Source organism: Ranitomeya imitator, chromosome 3 (genome assembly GCF_032444005.1).
Source record: "Ranitomeya imitator isolate aRanImi1 chromosome 3, aRanImi1.pri, whole genome shotgun sequence".
Classification (NCBI taxonomy): domain Eukaryota; kingdom Metazoa; phylum Chordata; class Amphibia; order Anura; family Dendrobatidae; genus Ranitomeya; species Ranitomeya imitator.
This window is the reverse complement of record NC_091284.1, coordinates 438,195,141-438,216,767: the sequence shown is the minus strand read 5'-3', so window position 1 is coordinate 438,216,767 and position 21,627 is coordinate 438,195,141. Positions and strand designations below refer to the sequence as shown.

The following is a 21,627-nucleotide window of genomic DNA, read 5'->3' as shown; positions in this document are numbered from 1 at the left end:
ATGTTTTTATATTAATTTTGACCAAGTGTTAGGGCTTATTGTTTTGCAATGTGAACTGAGATACTTAAGTATATGAATTTGGGATATATATACAACATTTTGATCACTTTTTATTGCATTTTATTAATTGAGCTAGGTGGCAAATACCTGCAGTTCTGGTGTTTGATTTTCTTTTCTTTTTTTGTCACTTACTATAGGGGTTAAACAATTTAATATTTGCATAGACAGATGTTATACTAAATTTGTTTATTTTTGGAATTTCTTCATTTGTAACTGGGAAAAGGGGGGTGATTACAGTTACTGTTTTGTTTTTTTAATATGTTTAGAAACTTTTTTTAAATTCTCTTTAATTTCTTTATTAGTCCCCTTAGAGAACTGGAACTTGCGCTTGTCTGATCACTTGTTCTGTATACTACAGTACCATAGTATTGCAGTCTGTACGACTTTCACAGACTCAACCTGTGGCTTAAATGGAACCTGTCGCCCTCAAAATCGAAGGTGAGCTAAGCCCACAAGCATCAGGGACTTACCTACAGCATTCTGTAATGCTGTAGATAAGCCCCCGATGTATCCTGAAAGATGAGAAAAAGAGGTTAGATTATACTCACCCAGGCCTCTCTGACCTTTCCCTGTACCTGCGCACTGGAGTACTTTGCTCTGCCCTCAACAGCCACAGTGTGAATACAAGAAGAGGACGTAAGAAGATGGGAGACCCTGGACCGGACCGCGACACTCATCGGACCAGATCTGGACCGGGACCGCCCCGGGTGAGTATAATCTAACCTCTTTTTCTCATCTTTCAGCATACATCGGGGGGCTTATCTACAGCATTACAGAATGCTGTAGATAAGCCCCTGATGCTGGTGGGCTTAGCTCACCTTCGATCATTGGGGGTGACAGGTTCTCTTTAACTTCACAGGAGAGCCCAAATAGCAGCAACAGGGATCTTCAGCATACCCCTTGTTAAAAAGGCAACCCATGAATGCCCCATGGTTGCTGTTAAATAGTTAACATGAATCTGAACACCGCTCTAGCCATTGCTGTTAGTGACACAGGTCTATTGGTGAGGAGTGAACAGGCTCGGATAACGTGCTATCCAACCATGCTTGGGTGTTATCCAAACATCTTGGGCATGCTTGGATAATATGTTTGAGTTCCAGTGGCTGCATGATTTGCGGCTGTTAGACAGCCACAACACATGAGGAGATTGCCTAGCAAACGGGCAATCCCTGCATGTGATCAGGCTGTCTAACAGCCATGAATCATGAAGCTGCTGGACTCGACCTTATTATCCAAGCATGCCCAAGATGTTTGGATAACACCCAAGCATGGTTGGATAGCACGTTATCTGAGCAGATTTGCTCATCACTAATTTCTATGTAACATAGCTGACATCTGCTACATATGGCGTGGGCTCAGCTCCTGAGCCTGCACTACATATTATCACTCTCTCCATGCAGCATTTCAAAGTAAAGGTTTTTGGTGGGGATCTCAGGTGGAGTAGATATCTCAGACCACCAATGTAGGTGGGATACTCATCCTGCCTTATGGCAGTAGGGGTCCTAATAAGAGAAATTATAATTCATGATGCACTTCACATAATACATGAGTATGAAAGAAATTGATAAAAAGAAAATTATTTGAGCAAAAAATAATGTAATCTAGATTATTGAACAGTAGAAACAATTTATTTGACATAATTTTTTTGTTTGTCATATTTAGAACACATCATGGCACAAAATTGGTAGATCTGCTCTCCTGGCCAATATCCACGGCAATCAGTTGATGCTTGGAGCAAATCCTTATATTCTGAGACAGTTGGTACAATGAATCAGGAACATTTAGATTTTTTTTTCTTATGTGCACAGTATAAGGATATCGGCAGTATGACTGCAGCATACCTACATACAGTATATAGATGGAATGGGTGGAATGACTGAATTAAATATAATCTTTTTATTTTATTTTATCATAGCTACTAATTGATGGAAAATGTCCATCATAATTTTCTCCCCAGCAGGTTAAAAATGCTGCAGTAAGAGTGTTATGTAACACCCACTCCGCATTTATAACCTAAAAGAATGCACTAGCAAACAATTTACTTCCCTAATGAGGTCTTTAGTGGCAATGAATCAGTTTTGAAAAAGCAACAAAAATGCTAGGCAGGCGGAAATTGATGAGACCTAAAGCCATGATGCTGACATTTGCTGGTTATTCCTTATTTTTAGCAACGTGCAAGATTTACTTATGGGGAACTCCCGATTTTCTTTTTTTGTAACTTGGTCAATTAGTCTATAATTGTTGTGTCATTATTAGATATTTTTTTCTGCATTCTCAATTCAGTTGTATGACTACTTTATTGCTAATAATTACACAGTTGATAAAATGGAAAACATTTACAGTGAGACATCTTTAAAATGACAAAAAAAACCCTTTTTTAAGAAGACCAAACCCTTTATCCGTCCAGATTTTGCTTGACATATTTTCAGTTGTACCATACATTAGGCCTAACGGCAAAGTTAGCGGTCATCTTATAATTGTTTCACTTTATTGGTATAGTTAGAGGTAGCTCACTATTGGATAACCCATTATTACTGGGCCCAGGAAGGAAAAAAAAAAAAAGAGGAATGCAAGCCTCCTACCTAGGCATCACGCCCTTTGTAATAAGTGCTGCATCTTTCCTTAGTGTTCTGGGATCAATGACAGCAGGGGCATCACTTGAGGAAATGCTTGTTTTCATGAATACAATTTTCTGCTTGCTATTGAGTCTGCAATGTTCTTTGAGCTTTGATCTGTCATATTAGCCAAATGACACAATATTAAATGTCCCCATGTTGGTTAATAGGAGTACACATTTGTATCTGGAATATAAAGAGGCGCCTTTTATTCCTTCAAATCCATTACTGTTATGACTGCCAAAGCACATTCACACGAGTAACAAACTTACCAGGGAGATGTATACCTGAATCTATCAGGTTCCTGTTCAGATTAGGAAAAGCCCTTCTCTGACCCTGGTCTGTCCCTGCCTGACCACAGAGGTTGGCACCCTTCGATAACTCAATGGCAACCCCAATCAATAGCGGATTACCCTGAATGTAAAGCACCATGGAATAAATGGCGCTATAAAAATGAATAATAATAAAATGTCCTTATCAGCTCCTATGATTGCAATAGTAGCAGTTCCCTAAGGTATAATAATAATAATCTTTATTTTTAAAGATTAACATATTCCGCAGCGCTTTACAGTTTACACATCATTGTTGTCCCCGTTGGGGCTCACAATCTAGATTCCCTATCAGTATGTCTTTGGAATGTGGGAGGAAACTGGAGAACCCGGAGGAAACCCACGCAAACAAAGAGCATGTATGTAGAACATACAATTTCTTTGCAGATGTTGTCCTGGGTGGGATTAGAACCCAGGACCCCAGCGCTGCAAGGCTGCAGTGCTAACCACTACGCCACCATACTGCCCTATGTGGGAATCACACAAAACCACTACAACCAACACAAAATACAGCAAAGTGAATGAACCCAACAAAGTCTATCACCATCAGGAAACATTAGTAGGGGGAGATATTTAACCCCTTAGTGACCGACCCAATTTTTACAATTCTGACTAGTGTCACTTTATGAGGTTATAGCTCTGGAGCGCTTCAACGGATCCCACTAATTCTGAGAATGTTTTTTCGTGACATATTGTACTTCATGTTACGTAAATTTGGGGAACATTTTGAAAATTTCAAACTTTTAATTTTGTGCTCTTAAATCAGAGAGACGTATCACACAAAATAGTTAATAAATAACATTTCCCACATGTCAACTTTACATCCGCACAATTTTAGAAATATTTTTTTTTTTTGCTGCAATCGATGGTGGGCACCATGTCGCATTTGGAGAGCCCCTGATGTGCCTAAACAGTGGAAACCCCCAATTCTAACTCCAACCCTAACACAGCTTTAACCACAACCCTAACCATAACACTACCCTAACCCCAACACCACAATCTTAACCCCAACTCTAACCCTAGCCCCAAACCTAACCCTAACACAACCCTAACCACAACCCCAACCCTAACCCTACCTGCAAAGAAAGGAAAAAATAAAAATATATATTTAATTTTTTTTATCCAACTAAGGGGATGACAAATGGGGCTTTGATTTACTATGTTTTTTCTTTTGATCACTGTGATCAAAATGAACCAATAGGAAAAATCTGCTATTGTTGTCTGGTACCGGTCGGCCCCATTTTCGTCCTGGAAGATGGTGTTGAGGGCCGGGGGACGGAGCAGGAGGATCCAGGGATGGCGGAGGTACCAGGGAGACTCGGGGGATCCCGCTTCTTTCTCCTCTGATATACAGACAAAAAAACAAAGGCAGCACACTAGTTCAGGGTGAAAAAATGTGGTTATTTAATTGCCCAAAATGACAATGTTTCGGCTCAGGATTGTGAGCGTTTCTCAAGCCTAGATCATATCAGAGGAGAGAGAAGTGAATGGAAAATCTGACTTTTTTTTGTGATCGCCTGTGACTGGGAACGATAAAAAACAACCCGAATCCTGAAACTTCCAAGTGATTGGGCTTTGATTTGATGCAGTGACTCATGATCCTCATGTTATTGATTGGATAATGTGACTCATGAGTGTCACGTCACTGGGGTAGCCATAAGGAATCTTTAGATTAATGTAAGTCATTTTTCTAAAGCTTAGTTAAAAATCCCAGAAAGCCACAAAGCGTTTTTTTTTTTCCTTTTGGAATATCAGAATATGGAATATGTTGTAGCTAATATTTTAAAAATCATATTGAATTTTATGTTACCTATGAAAAGTTAACATTGAGATATCTTCAGTCTCGTTCTTGTGGTTTCCAGAAATGATGACATATTTAAACTTTATTCCGGAGGATATTTCCTTGATTCTTCTGAGCATGAATTCCAGTATGTGAAATATATTGCTATTTGTGTTATTGTAATGAAGGTCTTTTAAACCTGCTTGCGCCCCTTCGTCTGGTAATGTATGCATGCCTGGAGGACACAGTCACACAGCTCTGATGCCGATATGGGAAATGACTTCTGCTAATGTCACAGTCCTGCTGTAGTCGCTGGATGAAATTACAAAGACCAGCTAGGATACTTCATCTTTTTTGCTAAAAGCAAATGTTCAAGCAGTTCTTGAACTGAATACTATTTATGGATCCCAGGGGAAATAAAAAAGAAATAAGCAATAGATCTCAGAAGACCCTTTATTTAATAACATGGTTTCTTCTAAAAGTGTTACCTGGGAAGGTGACACAACAGCTAGTGTTCCTGTCATTCAGAGACCCGTGCTCTGGAGATCCCTTGACACAACCTTACACTACAGAATTTTATGAAGTACGGTAATTTAGTTAGATTTGCTAAGTTTCTTTTAGTGTTTGGCTCCTTGGTTTGTGACCTGTATAATACAGTGTTTTATACCCATATTTAGATTAAGCAATTTTTTGACCTTGAACCAGAGGTCAAAGAAAATATAAAATGGCAAGTTTAAAAAAAGGAAATGTGTTAAAAACTGGGCCTATTTTTTACTTGTTTACCCCACAGCAAACTTTTTCTGACTGGGGTTAGAAGTCTTCGTTTTCGTTCAGATGAGTTGACTTTTAATGTCTGTGTGTACAATAGAATATGGACCAGTTCAAATTATTGGGGTAGATCAAATGAACACGTGGACCGATGGTCCGGGTGTAAAAAGTTACTGATCCATTTTTTTGGACAAGTCTTGAACATTAATCTCAATGGATTTGTGAAAGAAGTAAATGCTATATGGACCCCATCTGTATGGCATCCAAATTTGCAGAATCGATTGTAGTATCATAAGACACTGTATTCGGTCTTGCAAAATCTTTTAATTGTTGATGTCATGCGAATGTCATAAGGATGTAAAAATAGCTGACAAAAGGATGACGATATGGATGAAGAACTGTCCTGTTTTTTTCTGAATGAGTAACTGACAACTTTACATATGCTCGTCTGAATCTGATCTTAGTCTATACTTTATTGGAGTAATATGCACTAAATGTAGAGACACACGTCTAAACTAAACCTGATAAACTAAAGTAAACCATGTCCTAGTATGTTAACACAATCCACTTTTCATTGTCATTTTTAAGAAAGTGGCAAGAAGCAAGAAAAGTTGGATATTATTGTGCAAATATGATAGCCATTAGAATTTTCATATTTTTAATGTCACAAAAGTGGCACAGATTGATTAAATTTCCCCCTTTAGTTTTTACCAAGGCTTCGTGCTAAGTGTCTCCATTGTGTCCAAAACTCTTTTTCATCAGATCCCAATAAGTTATTGATCCCGTTGTCCTCTTGTAGTCAGCCAGATTTGTGTCTTGATTCTAAAACAGCAAGTCTATCCCTCCAAATTGTGTGATTTTTGCCTTAGACCTCATCCAAATGTCCACTTTTGGCATACATGGGCTAGCTGTGTTATTCACATCTAGCACTCATACCTATACTCGTGAATGAGGCTGTTCACATGCCCGTAATGTTCCATGGTCCATGCAGAATCATGGAGACATGTCTAATATCGATCCGAATGTTGGATCAAAATTGGCACTGCAAGTCTACGTGCCCGTAAAAAGTAATAAACGAATACTCTGACAACACTTGGATGCTCTCTAGAACGGTCTGATTTTTACGGACTGTTACATAGGAGGAGGTGTAAAAACTTTTTCATCTCACATACCAGAAAAACATGAAAATATAACTAAACGCTGATGAAAATAATTGACACTCAGTTTGTTTTTCTCGTATGTGAAATAAAATGCCATCTGAAACTTAAACGTTGGAACCGAGGTTGAACAGAAAGAAAGCATTGGAGGAACATTGCTGTTTTGCTGAAACCTGATGATAAAATTAATATCCTTTCAAAGCATTATAAATAATGGTTATCCCAACAATTTCTACATCTTATTTCAATTGGCCAAATTCTGATCACATCTATGGCCACTTTAGTAACCTGGGTAATGTGCTGAACATTAGTGATGAAGACAAACAGGTCTAACCTAATATTGTATACGAGGGCCACTAATAGAGCGAGTTCACGGTAATGAGCCTCACTCATCAATATTAGATATGCCTAAAAACTTTCAGCAACAATCCGATTCTTCGCAACTGCCGGTCCTCTTGTGACTACATCTGATTTCTCTGAAGAATGATGGGGAGAGTCAGGAATAGAAACCATAACTCAATCTCCTGGAAGAAGTCGAGCAGTCTGCTAACCTGTAATATAATTTGTTATGGAGCATAACTGTGGAATTGTATTTTGCCAGTTTTCCTTTGCCCTCTAGTTCCAGGAATCGTACAAAATAAATCACTTGTTAGGACTGTTTGACTAACGTCTCTTTCTGTCTTCTTTCTATAGTAATTGCCCATCTTTTCTGGCGGCTGCTTTGGCAAGGGCAACAGCTGATGAGATACTGCAAAGCGACCTGTCTGCATACTATGTACCAAAGCATGTCGATGGCACCGAAGGAATTATACGTAAGAAAATGATCCTTAACCTTTAGATTGCACTTTCTAAATACATCTTGCATCTTTATGTCATGCAGAGGCAGATAAGGTGGCAGATAAGGTTTAACAATGATAAATGTAAGGTTATACACATGGGAAGAAGGAATCAATGTCACCATTACACACTGAATGGGAAACCACTGGGTAAATCTGACAGTGAGAAGGACTTGGGGATCCTAGTTAATGATAAACTTACCTGGAGCAGCCAGTGCCAGGCAGCAGCTGCCAAGGCAAACAGGATCATGGGGTGCATTAAAAGAGGTCTGGATACACATGATGAGAGCATTATACTGCCTCTGTACAAATCCCTAGTTAGACCGCACATGGAGTACTGTGTCCAGTTTTGGGCACCGGTGCTCAGGAAGGATATAATGGAACTAAAGAGAGTACAAAGGAGGGCAACAAAATTAATAAAGGGGATGGGAGAACTACAATACCCAGATAGATTAGCGAAATTAGGATTATTTAGTCTAGAAAAAAGACGACTGAGGGGCGATCTAATAACCATGTATAAGTATATAAGGGGACAATACAAATATCTCGCTGAGGATCTGTTTATACCAAGGAAGGTGACGGGCACAAGGGGGCATTCTTTGCGTCTGGAGGAGAGAAGGTTTTTCCACCAACATAGAAGAGGATTCTTTACTGTTAGGGCAGTGAGAATCTGGAATTGCTTGCCTGAGGAGGTGGTGATGGCGAACTCAGTCGGGGGGTTCAAGAGAGGCCTGGATGTCTTCCTGGAGCAGAACAATATTGTATCATACAATTAGGTTCTGTAGAAGGACGTAGATCTGGGTATTTATTATGATGGAATATAGGCTGAACTGGATGGACAAATGTCTTTTTTCGGCCTTACTAACTATGTTACTATGTTACTATGTTACTATGTCATTGTACTGCATTTAAATGGTTACTTGAATAAAACAGACAGATTAGGGCTATCTACCTAGAGACTGTTCTGTGGATTTATTTTGTAAAAACTGCAAGGATCAATAGTTTGTGTGTGCCTTGGACATTAAAAAAACTTCACGTTCCCTTTTTATCATGTCTGTTTGATGCTTTTTGAAGTTGTAATTTATTCTATGGAAAATACAGTGGGGCAAAAAAGTATTTAGTCAGTCAGCAATAGTGCAAGTTCCACCACTTAAAAAGATGAGAGGCGTCTGTAATTTACATCATAGGTAGACCTCAACTATGGGAGACAAACTGAGAAAAAAAAATCCAGAAAATCACATTGTCTGTTTTTTTAACATTTTATTTGCATATTATGGTGGAAAATAAGTATTTGGTCAGAAACAAACAATCAAGATTTCTGGCTCTCACAAACCTGTAACTTCTTCTTTAAGAGTCTCCTCTTTCCTCCACTCATTACCTGTAGTAATGGCACCTGTTTAAACTTGTTATCAGTATAAAAAGACACCTGTGCACACCCTCAAACAGTCTGACTCCAAACTCCACTATGGTGAAGACCAAAGAGCTGTCAAAGGACACCAGAAACAAAATTGTAGCCATGCACCAGGCTGGGGAGACTGAATCTGCAATAGCCAACCAGCTTGGAGTGAAGAAATCAACAGTGGGAGCAATAATTAGAAAATGGAAGACATACAAGACCACTGATAATCTCCCTCGATCTGGGGCTCCACGCAAAATCCCACCCCGTGGGGTCAGAATTATCACAAGAACGGTGAGCAAAAATCCCAGAACCACGCGGGGGGACCTAGTGAATGAACTGCAGAGAGCTGGGACCAATGTAACAAGGCCTACCATAAGTAACACACTACGCCACCATGGACTCAGATCCTGCAGTGCCAGACGTGTCCCACTGCTTAAGCCAGTACATGTCCGGGCCTGTCTGAAGTTTGCTAGAGAGCATTTGGATGATCCAGAGGATTTTTGGGAGAATGTCCTATGGTCTGATGAAACCAAACTGGAACTGTTTGGTAGAAACACAACTTGTCATGTTTGGAGGAAAAAGAATACTGAGTTGCATCCATCAAACACCATACCTACTGTAAAGCATGGTGGTGGAAACATCATGCTTTGGGGCTGTTTCTCTGCAAAGGGGCCAGGACGACTGATCCGGGTACATGAAAGAATGAATGGGGCCATGTATCGTGAGATTTTGAGTGCAAACCTCCTTCCATCAGCAAGGGCATTGAAGATGAAACGTGGCTGGGTCTTTCAACATGACAATGATACAAAGCACACCGCCAGGGCAACGAAGGAGTGGCTTCGTAAGAAGCATTTCAAGGTCCTGGAGTGGCCTAGCCAGTCTCCAGATCTCAACCCTATAGAAAACCTTTGGAGGGAGTTGAAAGTCCGTGTTGCCAAGCGAAAAGCCAAAAACATCACTGCTCTAGAGGAGATCTGCATGGAGGAATGGGCCAACATACCAACAACAGTGTGTGGCAACCTTGTGAAGACTTACAGAAAACGTTTGACCTCTGTCATTGCCAACAAAGGATATTACAAAGTATTGAGATGAAATTTTGTTTCTGACCAAATACTTATTTTCCACCATAATATGCAAATAAAATGTTAAAAAAACAGACAATGTGATTTTCTGGATTTTTTTTCTCAGTTTGTCTCCCATAGTTGAGGTTTACCTATGATGTAAATTACAGACGCCTCTCATCTTTTTAAGTGGTGGAACTTGCACTATTGCTGACTGACTAAATACTTTTTTGCCCCACTGTATATACTAATAAGTATTAGACCACGGCGCAACCTCAGCTTGTATAGGTCCGGACACCAGTGACAAACATTGTGAAATGTGGTGCTACCCAGTGTCACGGATACAAAATAACTTGTTGCCAAAATCATGGCACTGACCAAAGCAGTGTAAAACCAGGCATGTAAGGCCGTGTTCACATGTCCAGTAATCATCCGATAGAACCGATCCAGCAGCAATCCGTAGACAAAAAAAGTTGTGCAGATTTAAATTTTGGTCCTGCTAATGAAACTGATATCAACTGGATCCATGTTTCTAAAGGTACCGTCACATTAAGCGACGCTGCAGCGATATAGGCAACGATGCCGATCGCTGCAGCGTCGCTGTTGTGTCGCTGTGTGGTCGCTGGAGAGCTGTCACACAGACAGCACTCCAGCGACCAATGATGCCGGAATCCCCTGGTAACCAGGGTAAACATCAGGTTACTAAGCGCAGGGCCGTGCTTAGTAACCCGATGTTTACCCTGGTTACCATTGTAAATGTAAAAAAACAAACAAACAGTACATACTTACATTCCGGTGTCTGTCCCCCGGCCTCAGCTTCCCTGCACTGTGTCAGCGCCGGCCGTAAAGCAGAGCGGTGACGTCACCGCTGTGCTTTACGGCTGGCCGGCGCTCAGTCAGTGCGGGAAGCTGACGGCGAGGGGACAGACACTGGAATGTAAGTATGTAGTGTTTGTTTTTTTTACATTTACAATGGTAACCAGGGTAAACATCGGGTTACTAAGCGCGGCCCTGCGCTTAGTAACCCGATGTGTACCCTGGTTACCAGTGAAGACATCGCTGAATCGGCGTCACACACGCCGATTCAGCGATGTCTGCGGGAGATCCAGCGACGAAATAAAGTTCTGGCCTTTCTGCTCCGACCAACGATGTCACAGCAGGATCCAGATCCCTTCTGCGTGTCAAACACAACGATATCCCTATCCAGGACGCTGCAACGTCACGGATCGCTAGCGATATCGTTGTTAAGTCGCTCAGTGTGAAGGTACCTTAAGATTGAAGTCTATGGAAAACGGATCTGTTACATAGCCTTTCGTTATTCTTTCATTGGAAACAGATCTGTTTTATGCTTAGTGGATCAGTTTCAAATGAAAGAGAAGAGATGGATCTCAAGAAGATTGGTGAGAGCCATGGTGGTTTTCTTTGTTCGGGAACATTTTCTCCATTATACACATAGAGATATGTGTAGCGAATAATTAGAAGGGTAATCTTTGGGGCATTTTTGACTTAGTAATACTAAGGAGATGTAATTTAAAAGACTGCAGCCTGTACAAAAGATTTTGTAAGTAAGCACAATAGCTCCCCAGCTTGTGATCCCACTCCAAGTCATCAGACGTTCCCCCGAAATTGTTGCGATAATTGGAGGGTTGGGTGGAAAAGCTTTACAGTTCCAGAAATAGTATCTGCTTCATTGTTTCCCATATCTTCATGTAATTACAGCAATGTCCCTCTCTCCCCAGTGTTTCCCCAGGAATAACAGCACAGCCACATTAGTCACAGCAGTGCTATTCTATCCCCAATAGTTATTGTTAGTACAGCTTTCTTCACAAACTGCACAGCTCTCCGAGCCATAAAATGGCAGCTGGTGGAGGAACATGTGACCAGATCTGTCCAACTGAAAGGCTCACATTAGAAAACTGCTTTTCTATTGGGTCTGGTCAGCAGAGGAAACATAATTATATGCGAAACATAAATGATGTGCAAAATATACAATTAAGGTGGCCCAGACTGAGTGGATTTCGAGCTAATACTGATAATTGCCACTAGATGGTGCTAGATGAACCATGGGATAAGAGCACAGAATGAGGATAATACACAATATGTGCCACTAGGTGGTGCTAGTAAAAAAAATAAAATTTTTGGAGCAATGAGCGTGGAATTGGAATAGAGCTGCTAAGACATACTATCACTGGCCCGCTGGCATTGATATCGGTGCTGGAACCTGTGACTTGATTGCGCATGCATGCATTGCATTACACGTTTTATGTGCCTTTGTCAGACTTGGCACCCTGAATCTCCTGCTTCATTGTCTTCCAAATGTAGGTCTTGTCAATAAGACATTTGCAAGCTGTAGCGAGTGTCCCTGAAGCCAGAGAGATAAGTTATCTTACCATTGCTCAATGTTTCATTGGACAGATACATAATGGTATCTGTAGGCTGTGATTCCTGGCCCAATGTATTTCCCTTTGTTTGAAATCTGGACATAAAAGCTTTTATTGGTGTGAAGGCCAAAGCTGGATTGTGACTGCTGGAAATTGTTGCAGAATATTTTTACACATTACTTGTGGCTTTAAATTATCTTCCATTCTGAGAAAAAAAAAAATTATGTGTAAGTGAGGCCCTTATCCTTGTCCCCGCACCGACAGTATCATTTGTATAGTTTATTTAATTCTGTTGATGAATACTAGAGTGGATTTCCACTTTTAGGAAAGTGGCCCCCAAATACTCTAAAATGCCTAAAATAACAAGCACAACAAGTACTCTCCTTCCCCAGATCCAGCTCTGCCCCGATGCTGCTCAAGGCTTAGTGTTTTGGCCGCAAGTTGACAGCGTGCATCACTGCTGTAACCAATCACTGAGTATCTGTTAATAGATTAAATCTGAATATTTGGCTTCTGTTCACACAGTGACTTCATCTGGACATCATAGCATGGCAGTGCTCCATCATAACATAACAATTGGTTCCATTGTGATCCCTAAGTCACAAGAAATCCAAACTTGCTTGCAAATTGTGCATCGCAGTCTCAGTAACATGACATTAGTTACCGTATATACTCAAGTATAAGCCGACCCGAGTATAAGCCGACCCCCCTAATTTTGCCACAAAAAACTGGGAAAACTTATTGACTCGAGTATAAGCCTAGGGTGGAAATGCAGCATTTACCGGTGAATTTCAAAAATAAAAATAGATCATTATTTCCCCATAGCTGTGCCATATAGTGCTCTGCACCGTTCATATTTCCCCATAGCTGTGCCCCATATAGTGCTCTGCACCGTTCATTTTGTCCCATAGCTGTGCCATATAGTGCTCTGCACCGTTCATATCTCCCCATAGCTGTGCCCCATACTGTGCTCGGCACCGTTCATTATTGCCCCATATCTGTGCCCCATATACAATGCTCTGCACCGTTCATTTTGTCCCATAGCTGTGCCCCATACTGTGCTCGGCACCGTTCATTATTGCCCCATATCTGTGCCCCATATACAATGCTCTGCACCGTTCATTTTGTCCCATAGCTGTGCCCCATACTGTGCTCGGCACCGTTCATTCTTGCCCCATATCTGTGCCCCATATACAATGCTCTGCACCGTTCATTGTGCCCCATAGCTGTGCCCCATACTGTGCTCGGCACCGTTCATTATTGCCCCATATCTGTGCCCCATATACAATGCTCTGCACCGTTCATTTTGTCCCATAGCTGTGCCCCATACTGTGCTCGGCACCGTTCATTCTTGCCCCATATCTGTGCCCCATATACAATGCTCTGCACCGTTCATTGTGCCCCATAGCTGTGCCCCATACTGTGCTCGGCACCGTTCATTATTGCCCCATATCTGTGCCCCATATACAATGCTCTGCACCGTTCATTTTGTCCCATAGCTGCGCCCCATACTGTGCTCGGCACCGTTCATTATTGCCCCATATCTGTGCCCCATATACAATGCTCTGCACCGTTCATTGTGCCCCATAGCTGTGCCCCATACTGTGCTCGGCACCGTTCATTATTGCCCCATATCTGTGCCCCATATACAATGCTCTGCACCGTTCATTTTGTCCCATAGCTGTGCCCCATACTGTGCTCGGCACCGTTCATTCTTGCCCCATATCTGTGCCCCATATACAATGCTCTGCACCGTTCATTGTGCCCCATATACAATGCTCTGCACCGTTCATTGTGCCCCATACAGTGCTCTGCACCGTTCACTGTGCCCCATACAGTGCTCTGCACCGTTCATTGTGCCCCATACAGTGCTCTGCACCGTTCATTTTGTCCCATAGATGCTCCACATAAATCTGTGCCGCCGCTGCTGCTGCAATTAAAAAAAAACAAAAAAAAACACATACTCACCTCTCTTGCTTGCAGCTCCCGGCGTCTCGTTCCGGTGTCCGGTCCCGGCGTCTCTGCACTGACTGATCAGGCAGAGGGCGCCGCGCACACTATATGCGTCATCGCGCCCTCTGACCTGAACAGTCAGAGCGCAGACGCCAGGAAGATGGAGGCGCCGGGAAGATGGAGCGACGCCCGGCGGCTGGACCGCGGAGAGGTGAATATTACATACTTACCTGGTCCCAGCGATCCTGACGCTCACTCTGCCTGTCACAGCTGGTCTTCGGTGCCGCAGCCTCTTTCTCTATCAGCGGTCACGTGGGACCGCTGATTAGAGAAATGAATACGCGGCTCCACCCCTATGGGAGGTGGAGCCGCCTATTCATTTTTCTAATGAGCGGTCCCACGTGACCGCTGAAGAGGGGAAGAACTGCAGCACCGAAGACCGTGGGACAGGCAGAGTGAGCGTCAGGATCGCTGGGACTAGGTAAGTATGCCTAAGCGCCCTCTCCCCCTCACCCGCCGACCCTGCCACCCACCTTGACTCGAGTATAAGCCGAGAGGGGCACTTTCAGCCCAAAAATTTGGGCTGAAAATCTCGGCTTATACTCGAGTATATACGGTATGCGACCACTGTAACCAGATCTCCAAACAGGCAATAATGGTATAAATTATGACAAAATTCTACAATTTTACCACGATTTTTGGAAAAGCACAGTTGCTCTGTGTAGTTGCTGTATAGCCCCAGTCTTAAAGAAGCACTCCTCCCATCAATTTTTATCTTAATATATTGCATTCATCATATTATGTAGCAAAGAGAAGAATTAACTAGGTAGAAAGGCAAAATGAGCAATTTCAAGTGCACGTACACAGTTCTATATAATATAATGATTGCAATATATTAAGAGGATACAAACTTTAATGTGAGTGCTTCGATATAGGGGTTGTCCACCTCTTTTTTCATTCTAAAAAAGAGAACAGTGAACTGTAAATAATAATAATAATAATAATAATAAAAAGTAATATACTCAACTACAGTCATGGCCAAAAGTATTGACACCCCTGCAATTCTGTCAGATAATACTTTCTTCCTGAAAATGATTGCAAACACAAATTCTTTGGTATTATTATCTTCATTTAATGTGTCTTAATTGAAAAAAACACAAAAGAGAATGAAGCAAAACATTGATCATTTCACACAAAACTCCAAAAATGGGCCAGACAAATACTTGGTTGCATAACCTTTAGCCAAAATAACTGCGACCAACCGCTTCCGGTAACCATCAATGAGTTTCTTACAATGCTCTGCTGGAATTTTAGACCATTCTTCTTTGGCAAACTGCTCCAGGTCCTTGATATTTGAAGGGTGCCTTCTCCAAACTGCCATTTTTAGATCTCTCCACTGGTGCTCTATGGGATTCAGGTCTGGACTCATTGCTGGCCACCTTAGAAGTCTCCAGTGCTTTCTCTCAAACCATTTTCTAGTGCTTTTTGAAGTGTGTTTTGGGTCATTGTCCTGCTGGAAGACCCATGACCTCTGAGGGAGACCCAGCTTTCTCAACTGGGCCCTACATTATGCTGCAAAATTTGTTGGTAGTCTTCAGACTTCATAATGCCATGCACACGGTCAAACAGTCCAGTGCCAGAGGCAGCAAAGCAACCCCAAAACATCAGGGAACCTCCGCCATGTTTGACTGTAGATACCGTGTTCTTTTCTTTGAATGCCTCTTTTTTTCTCCTGTAAACTCTATGTTGATGCCTTTGCCCAAAAAGCTGTACTTTTGTCTCATCTGACCAGAGAACATTCCTCCAAATCGTTTTAGGCTTTTTCAGGTAAGTTTTCGCAAACTCCAGCCTGGCTTTTTTATGTCTCGGGGTAAGAAGTGGGGTCTTCCTTGGTCTTCTACCATACAGTCCCTTTTCATTCAGACGCCAACCGATAGTACGGGTTGACACTGTTGTACCCTCGGACTGCAGGGCAGCTTGAACTTGTTTGGATGTTAGTCGAGGTTCTTTATCCAACATCCGCACAATCTTGCATTGAAATCTCTTGTCCGTCCACATCTAGGGAGGTTAGCCACAGTGCCATGGGCTTTAAACTTCTTGATGACACTGCGCACGGTAGACACAGGAACATTCAGGTCTTTAGAGATGAACTTGTAGCCTTGAGATTGCTCATGCTTCCTCACAATTTGGTTTCTCAAGTCCTCAGACAGTTCTTTGGTCTTCTTTCTTATCTCCATGCTCAATGTGGTACACACAGGGACACAGGACAGAGGTTGAGTCAACTTTAATCCATGTCAACTGGCTGCAAGTGTGATTTAGTTATTGCCAACACCTGTTAGGTGCCACAGGTAAGTTACAGGTGCTGTTAATTACACAAATTAGAGAAGCATCACATGATTTTTCGAACAGTGCCAATACTTTTGTCCACCCCCTTTTTTATGTTTGGTATGGAATTATATCCAATTTGGCTTTAGGACAATACTTTTTGTGTTTTTTCATTTAAAACAAATTAAATGAAGATAATAATACCAAATAATTTGTGTTTGCAATCATTTTCAGGAAGAAAATGAGTATTGTCTGACAGAATTGCAGGGGTGTTAATACTTTTGGCCATGACTGTACCTCTTCTTCTGCTTCTCTTCCAATATGCTGCCAGGTAGCTCACCAATCTCCTTGCTTACTTTCCCAGTAGACAGTAAATAACCATTGCAATCACTAGTCACAGCAGTGACGCATTAATCATCCCCATGCCCAGTATTTGGCTACAGCAATCTTGTACCGTCCCCAGCTGAGTAGGAGGCCAACCAGAGGCAGCACTTCAAAGTGAAAGTGGGGGGATCAGTTGGCAAATATATTTTAGTTTTTAATTTATTTTAAGACTACAGTGGATTTGAAAACTGGTGTAAAACTACTTTAACATTTTTCAAAACATTATATGGCCTCCTTGTTAGTTACTTGGAAAAGCAAGTGGTGGTGGCGGGTATGTGCTGCCTACTCAATGTGATGTGCTCACTCAATGTCAGGCTGAAAGAAGCTAAAAGATAATAGACTGCACTGAACTGTGACACTGAGGAGGCCCAAGGGTTTGCTGCACTTAGATCCAGGACAGTACTCAGCAACTCCTTAACCTGATGGGTAGAGCACTCTACTCTTATTTATGCTGATCTTTAGCTAAGTAGTTGTGTATTCATTGTGATCCAGTGATAGAAATTACAGTATAATGACGGCCATACATATTTAATGGCTGTCAGCCAACTATGGTTCTGCTCTCCCTTACCCAGGAGCGCTCACTCCAGGAAAACCGAAGGATCAGCAGTCTGAAGGACATTCTGGATCTTTACCTTCCCCAACAATCAATGGCTTGGGGCCTCCATACAAATTAAACTGTCGCTGAACCCATCAATATTGGTGAGTTCGGCTGACATTAATGTGTATGGTGGGGTTTCTTATTGAGGCCCAGATTCCTTAAGACTGGCTATTTGTACACCAGTCTTAATAAAAAGAGTGCTGGAGTAAAATGTGCTAAATAATTTAAGAGTCATGTGCCTCTTAATTAATTCAGCATGTATTAGAACTGTCATGTACCTCCGGCAGAAATGTTACTCCAGCCAGTGGCTGGCTGAAATTTCTGAAGTAATTTACACCAAATTTGTGGAGTAAATTACTATGAATTTGTCACAACTTCCCCAGCTCCCCCCATTTTTGTGAAACCTGTCTGTGACTGGCATAAAAATTTCAAGTCACTAAATTTTGTAAATTTGAGAATTTTGGGACATTTTAAGGAATTTTATGCTGTAATTCTGGCAAAAACTCCTACATGAATCAGAGCCTGAGTGCTCACCAGTGCCCGGACTTGGGATCTAAACGGTGACACCTAACATCAGTTTGAATTAAGTCTTTTCCAGAATTGAATTATAATTCCATATTATTCCTGAAATATGGCAATGAGGGACATTTTTTTTTATGGCCCTGTTTTTAATTCCTTAAACAGAACAGAGGAGAACAACACGATACAGACGACGGCAACCCTGGCACAAGCTGCAGCCACATTTTCTTGAACAGTGCTTTAGGTGTGCCAAGCGTCACTGGAGAAAATCACTTTCAGCAGAAGCCTTCATCCACTATAAATTCATGCTGAAAACTTAGAACTCTGCTCTCCATCTTGCTAAACAAGTCTTCTTTACCATTTTCATCATGTCACTATCCGACAACCCAAAACAACTCTTCAAAATGTTTCCCTCTCTGCTTAGCCCTAAGGTATAAGCCCCCATCAACAACCTTGGCTGACGATCTGGCCACTTATTTCCAAGAAAAATAAAATAGCCATATCACTCAAGACATTTTCAACCAATCACCTCAGAGATTGGATCCCCTTCATTCCTGCACCTCAAGTTCTCTTTCCACCTTTCAACCTGAAACAGAAAAAGTTACCAGACATCTCGCTTCTTTTCCTCCTCCAATCTCTCTCCCCGACTGTCATTACCCATCTAACTAAAATACTTGACCTTTTGCTTTCTTCCAGAATATTTCCCTCCTCATTCAAACATGCCATCTGAACTCCTTTGCTAAAAAAAAATAAGGCTAGTTTCACATTGCGTTAATGGGTTAACGCTAACGGACTGCGTTGCACGGAGAAAATGTCGCAATTAACGCCGTGCAACGGGTCCGTTAGCGCACCCATTGACAGCAATGTGATTTCTGCCTGTAGCGCATCGCTATCGCATGCCAATTTCGGCACGCGCTAGCGATGTGCCGTTCTTTTGTGACGGACCTCTTGCAGCGTCCGAGGTGCGTCCGAGGTCCGTCCCTCGCTAGCGCAGATCGGGGATCTGCGCTAGCGGGGACGGCTAATGCGGCCCCAAAATAAACATTGCGCTAGCGCTATGATCTTAACGGATTACCCTAACGCAATGTGAACCTAGCCTTATCCAGAACTACAGACCTGTCTCTTAATTTCCTCTTCGTTTGGTCCTCTCTCATCTAATCCACTATCTTTCAGATAACTCTTTTCTTGACCCTATATGATCTGCTTTCCACTCTTCACTCTTCACATTCTTCTGAAACTTCTCTTAAAGTCTCCAATGTTTTACTAATAGCTATATCTAATGGTCGCTGCTCCCTGCTGATTTTCCCGAATCTCTTTGCAGCATTTGTCTCTGTGGATCACCAGTTCCTCCTCACTCTGCTTCGCTCACTAGAACTCAAAGAAACCGCTCTTTCTTCGTTTTCCTCATACCACTGTGACTGCTCCTTCACTGTATAATTAAGGCTATGTTCACATTAGCGTTGTGCGGTGCTGCGTCGGGGGCAGCCACGGCGATGCATGCGTCATGCCCCCCCTATATTTAACATGGGGGCGCATGGACAAGCGTTGTCTTGCATTTTGTGACGCATGCGTTTTTTTGCCGCAAGCGTCAGGGTGCAGAGGACGCAGCAAGTTGCATTTTTTTTTGCGTCCAAAAGCAAAAGGCGCCTCGTCACAGCCTCAGAACTAGCTAGCCCTAGAGATAGGAAAAATAAGCCTATCTTGCCTCAGAGAAAATTCCCCAAAGGAAAAGGCAGCCCCCCACATATATTGACTGTGAGTAAAGATGAAATCACAAACACAGAGATGAAATAGATTTAGCAAAGAGAGGTCCGACTTACTAAACAGACAGAAGATAGGAAAGGTAACTTTGCAGTCTTGGGCAGCACGGTGGCGCAGTGGTTAGCACTGCAGCCTTGCAGCGCTGGAGTCCTGGGTTCAAACCCCACCAAGGACAACATCTGCAAAGAGTTTGTATGTTCTCTCCGTGTTTGCGTGGGTTTCCTCCGGGCACTCCGGTTTCCTCCCACCTTCCAAAGACATACTGATAGGGAATTTAGATTGTGAGCCCCATCGGGTACAGTGATGATGATGTGTGCAAACTGTAAAGCGCTGCGGAATATGTTAGCGCTATATAAAATAAAGATTATTATTATTTATTATTATTTGCAGTCAGCACAAAACCCTACAAAAGCCACACAGAGAGTGCAGGGAAAAATACCTTCCGCACCGACTAACGGAGCGGAGGCGCCCCTCTGCGTCCCAGAGCTTCCAGCAAGCAAGGCAAAATTCACATAAGCATGCTGGACAGAAAAAAGAGCAAACAAGAAAAAAGCAAAGCGAAACTTAGCTTATACTGGAGGAAACGGGTAACCAGAAAGATCCAGGAGCGAACTAGACCATTGCTACAACATTGACAGCTGGCATGGGGCAAAGATCTAAGTGGAGTTAAATAGAGCAGCCCACTAACGAATTAGCCTCGTCACCTGTGGAAGGAAACTCAGAAACACCCACAGGCACCAGAGAGAGTCCATGGACAGAAGTACCATTCATGACCACAGGAGGGAGCTCGACAACAGAATTCACAACAGTACCCCCCCCCCTTTGAGGAGGGGTCACCGAACCCTCACGAGAGCCCCCAGGCTGACCAGGATGAGCCAAATGAAAGGCACAAACCAGATCGGCCGCATGAACATCAGAGTCAAAAACCCAGGAATTATCCTCCTGACCATAACCCTTCCACTTGACCAAGTACTGGAATTTCCGTCTCGAAATACGAGAATCCAAAATCTTCTCCACCACATACTCCAACTCCCCCTCAACCAACACCGGAGCAGGAGGGTCAACGGATGGAACCACAGGTGCCACGTATCTCCGCAATAGCGACCTATGGAACACATTATGGATGGCAAAAGAATCTGGAAGGGCCAAACGAAATGACACAGGATTGATAACCTCAGAAATTTTATACGAACCAATGAAACGAGGCTTAAACTTAGGAGAGGAAACCTTCATAGGAACATAACGAGACGACAACCAAACTAAATCCCCAACACGAAGTTGGGGACCCACACAGCGCCGGCGGTTAGCGAAACGTTGAGCCTTCTCCTGGGACAATGTCAAATTGTCCACCACATGAGTCCAAATCTGCTGCAACCTATCCACCACAGTATCTACACCAGGACAGTCCGAAGACTCAACCTTCCCTGAAGAGAAACGAGGATGGAAACCAGAATTGCAGAAAAACGGCGAAACCAAAGTAGCCAAGCTGGCCCGATTATTAAGGGCAAACTCAGCCAACGGCAAAACCAATCATCCTGATCAGCAGAAACAAAGCATCTCAGATATGTTTCCAACGTCTGATTAGTTAGTTCGGTTTGGCCATTTGTCTGAGGATGGATAGCCGAGGAAAAAGACAAATCAATGCCCATCCTAGCACAAAAGGAACGCCAAAACCTCGAAACAAACTGGGAACCTCTGTCC

At 42.5% G+C, this 21,627-nt stretch overlaps 1 protein-coding gene across 1 annotated transcript in view; it reads left to right on the top strand.

Moving 5' to 3' along the window:
- Positions 1–21,627, top strand: part of PPM1E (protein phosphatase, Mg2+/Mn2+ dependent 1E) — a 314,700-nt gene that overhangs the window by 180,345 nt on the left and 112,728 nt on the right. The window contains exon 2 of the mRNA XM_069757344.1: positions 7,403–7,521. Coding sequence (XP_069613445.1) covers positions 7,403–7,521 — 119 coding nt within the window. The remainder of the gene's footprint in view (positions 1–7,402; positions 7,522–21,627) is intronic.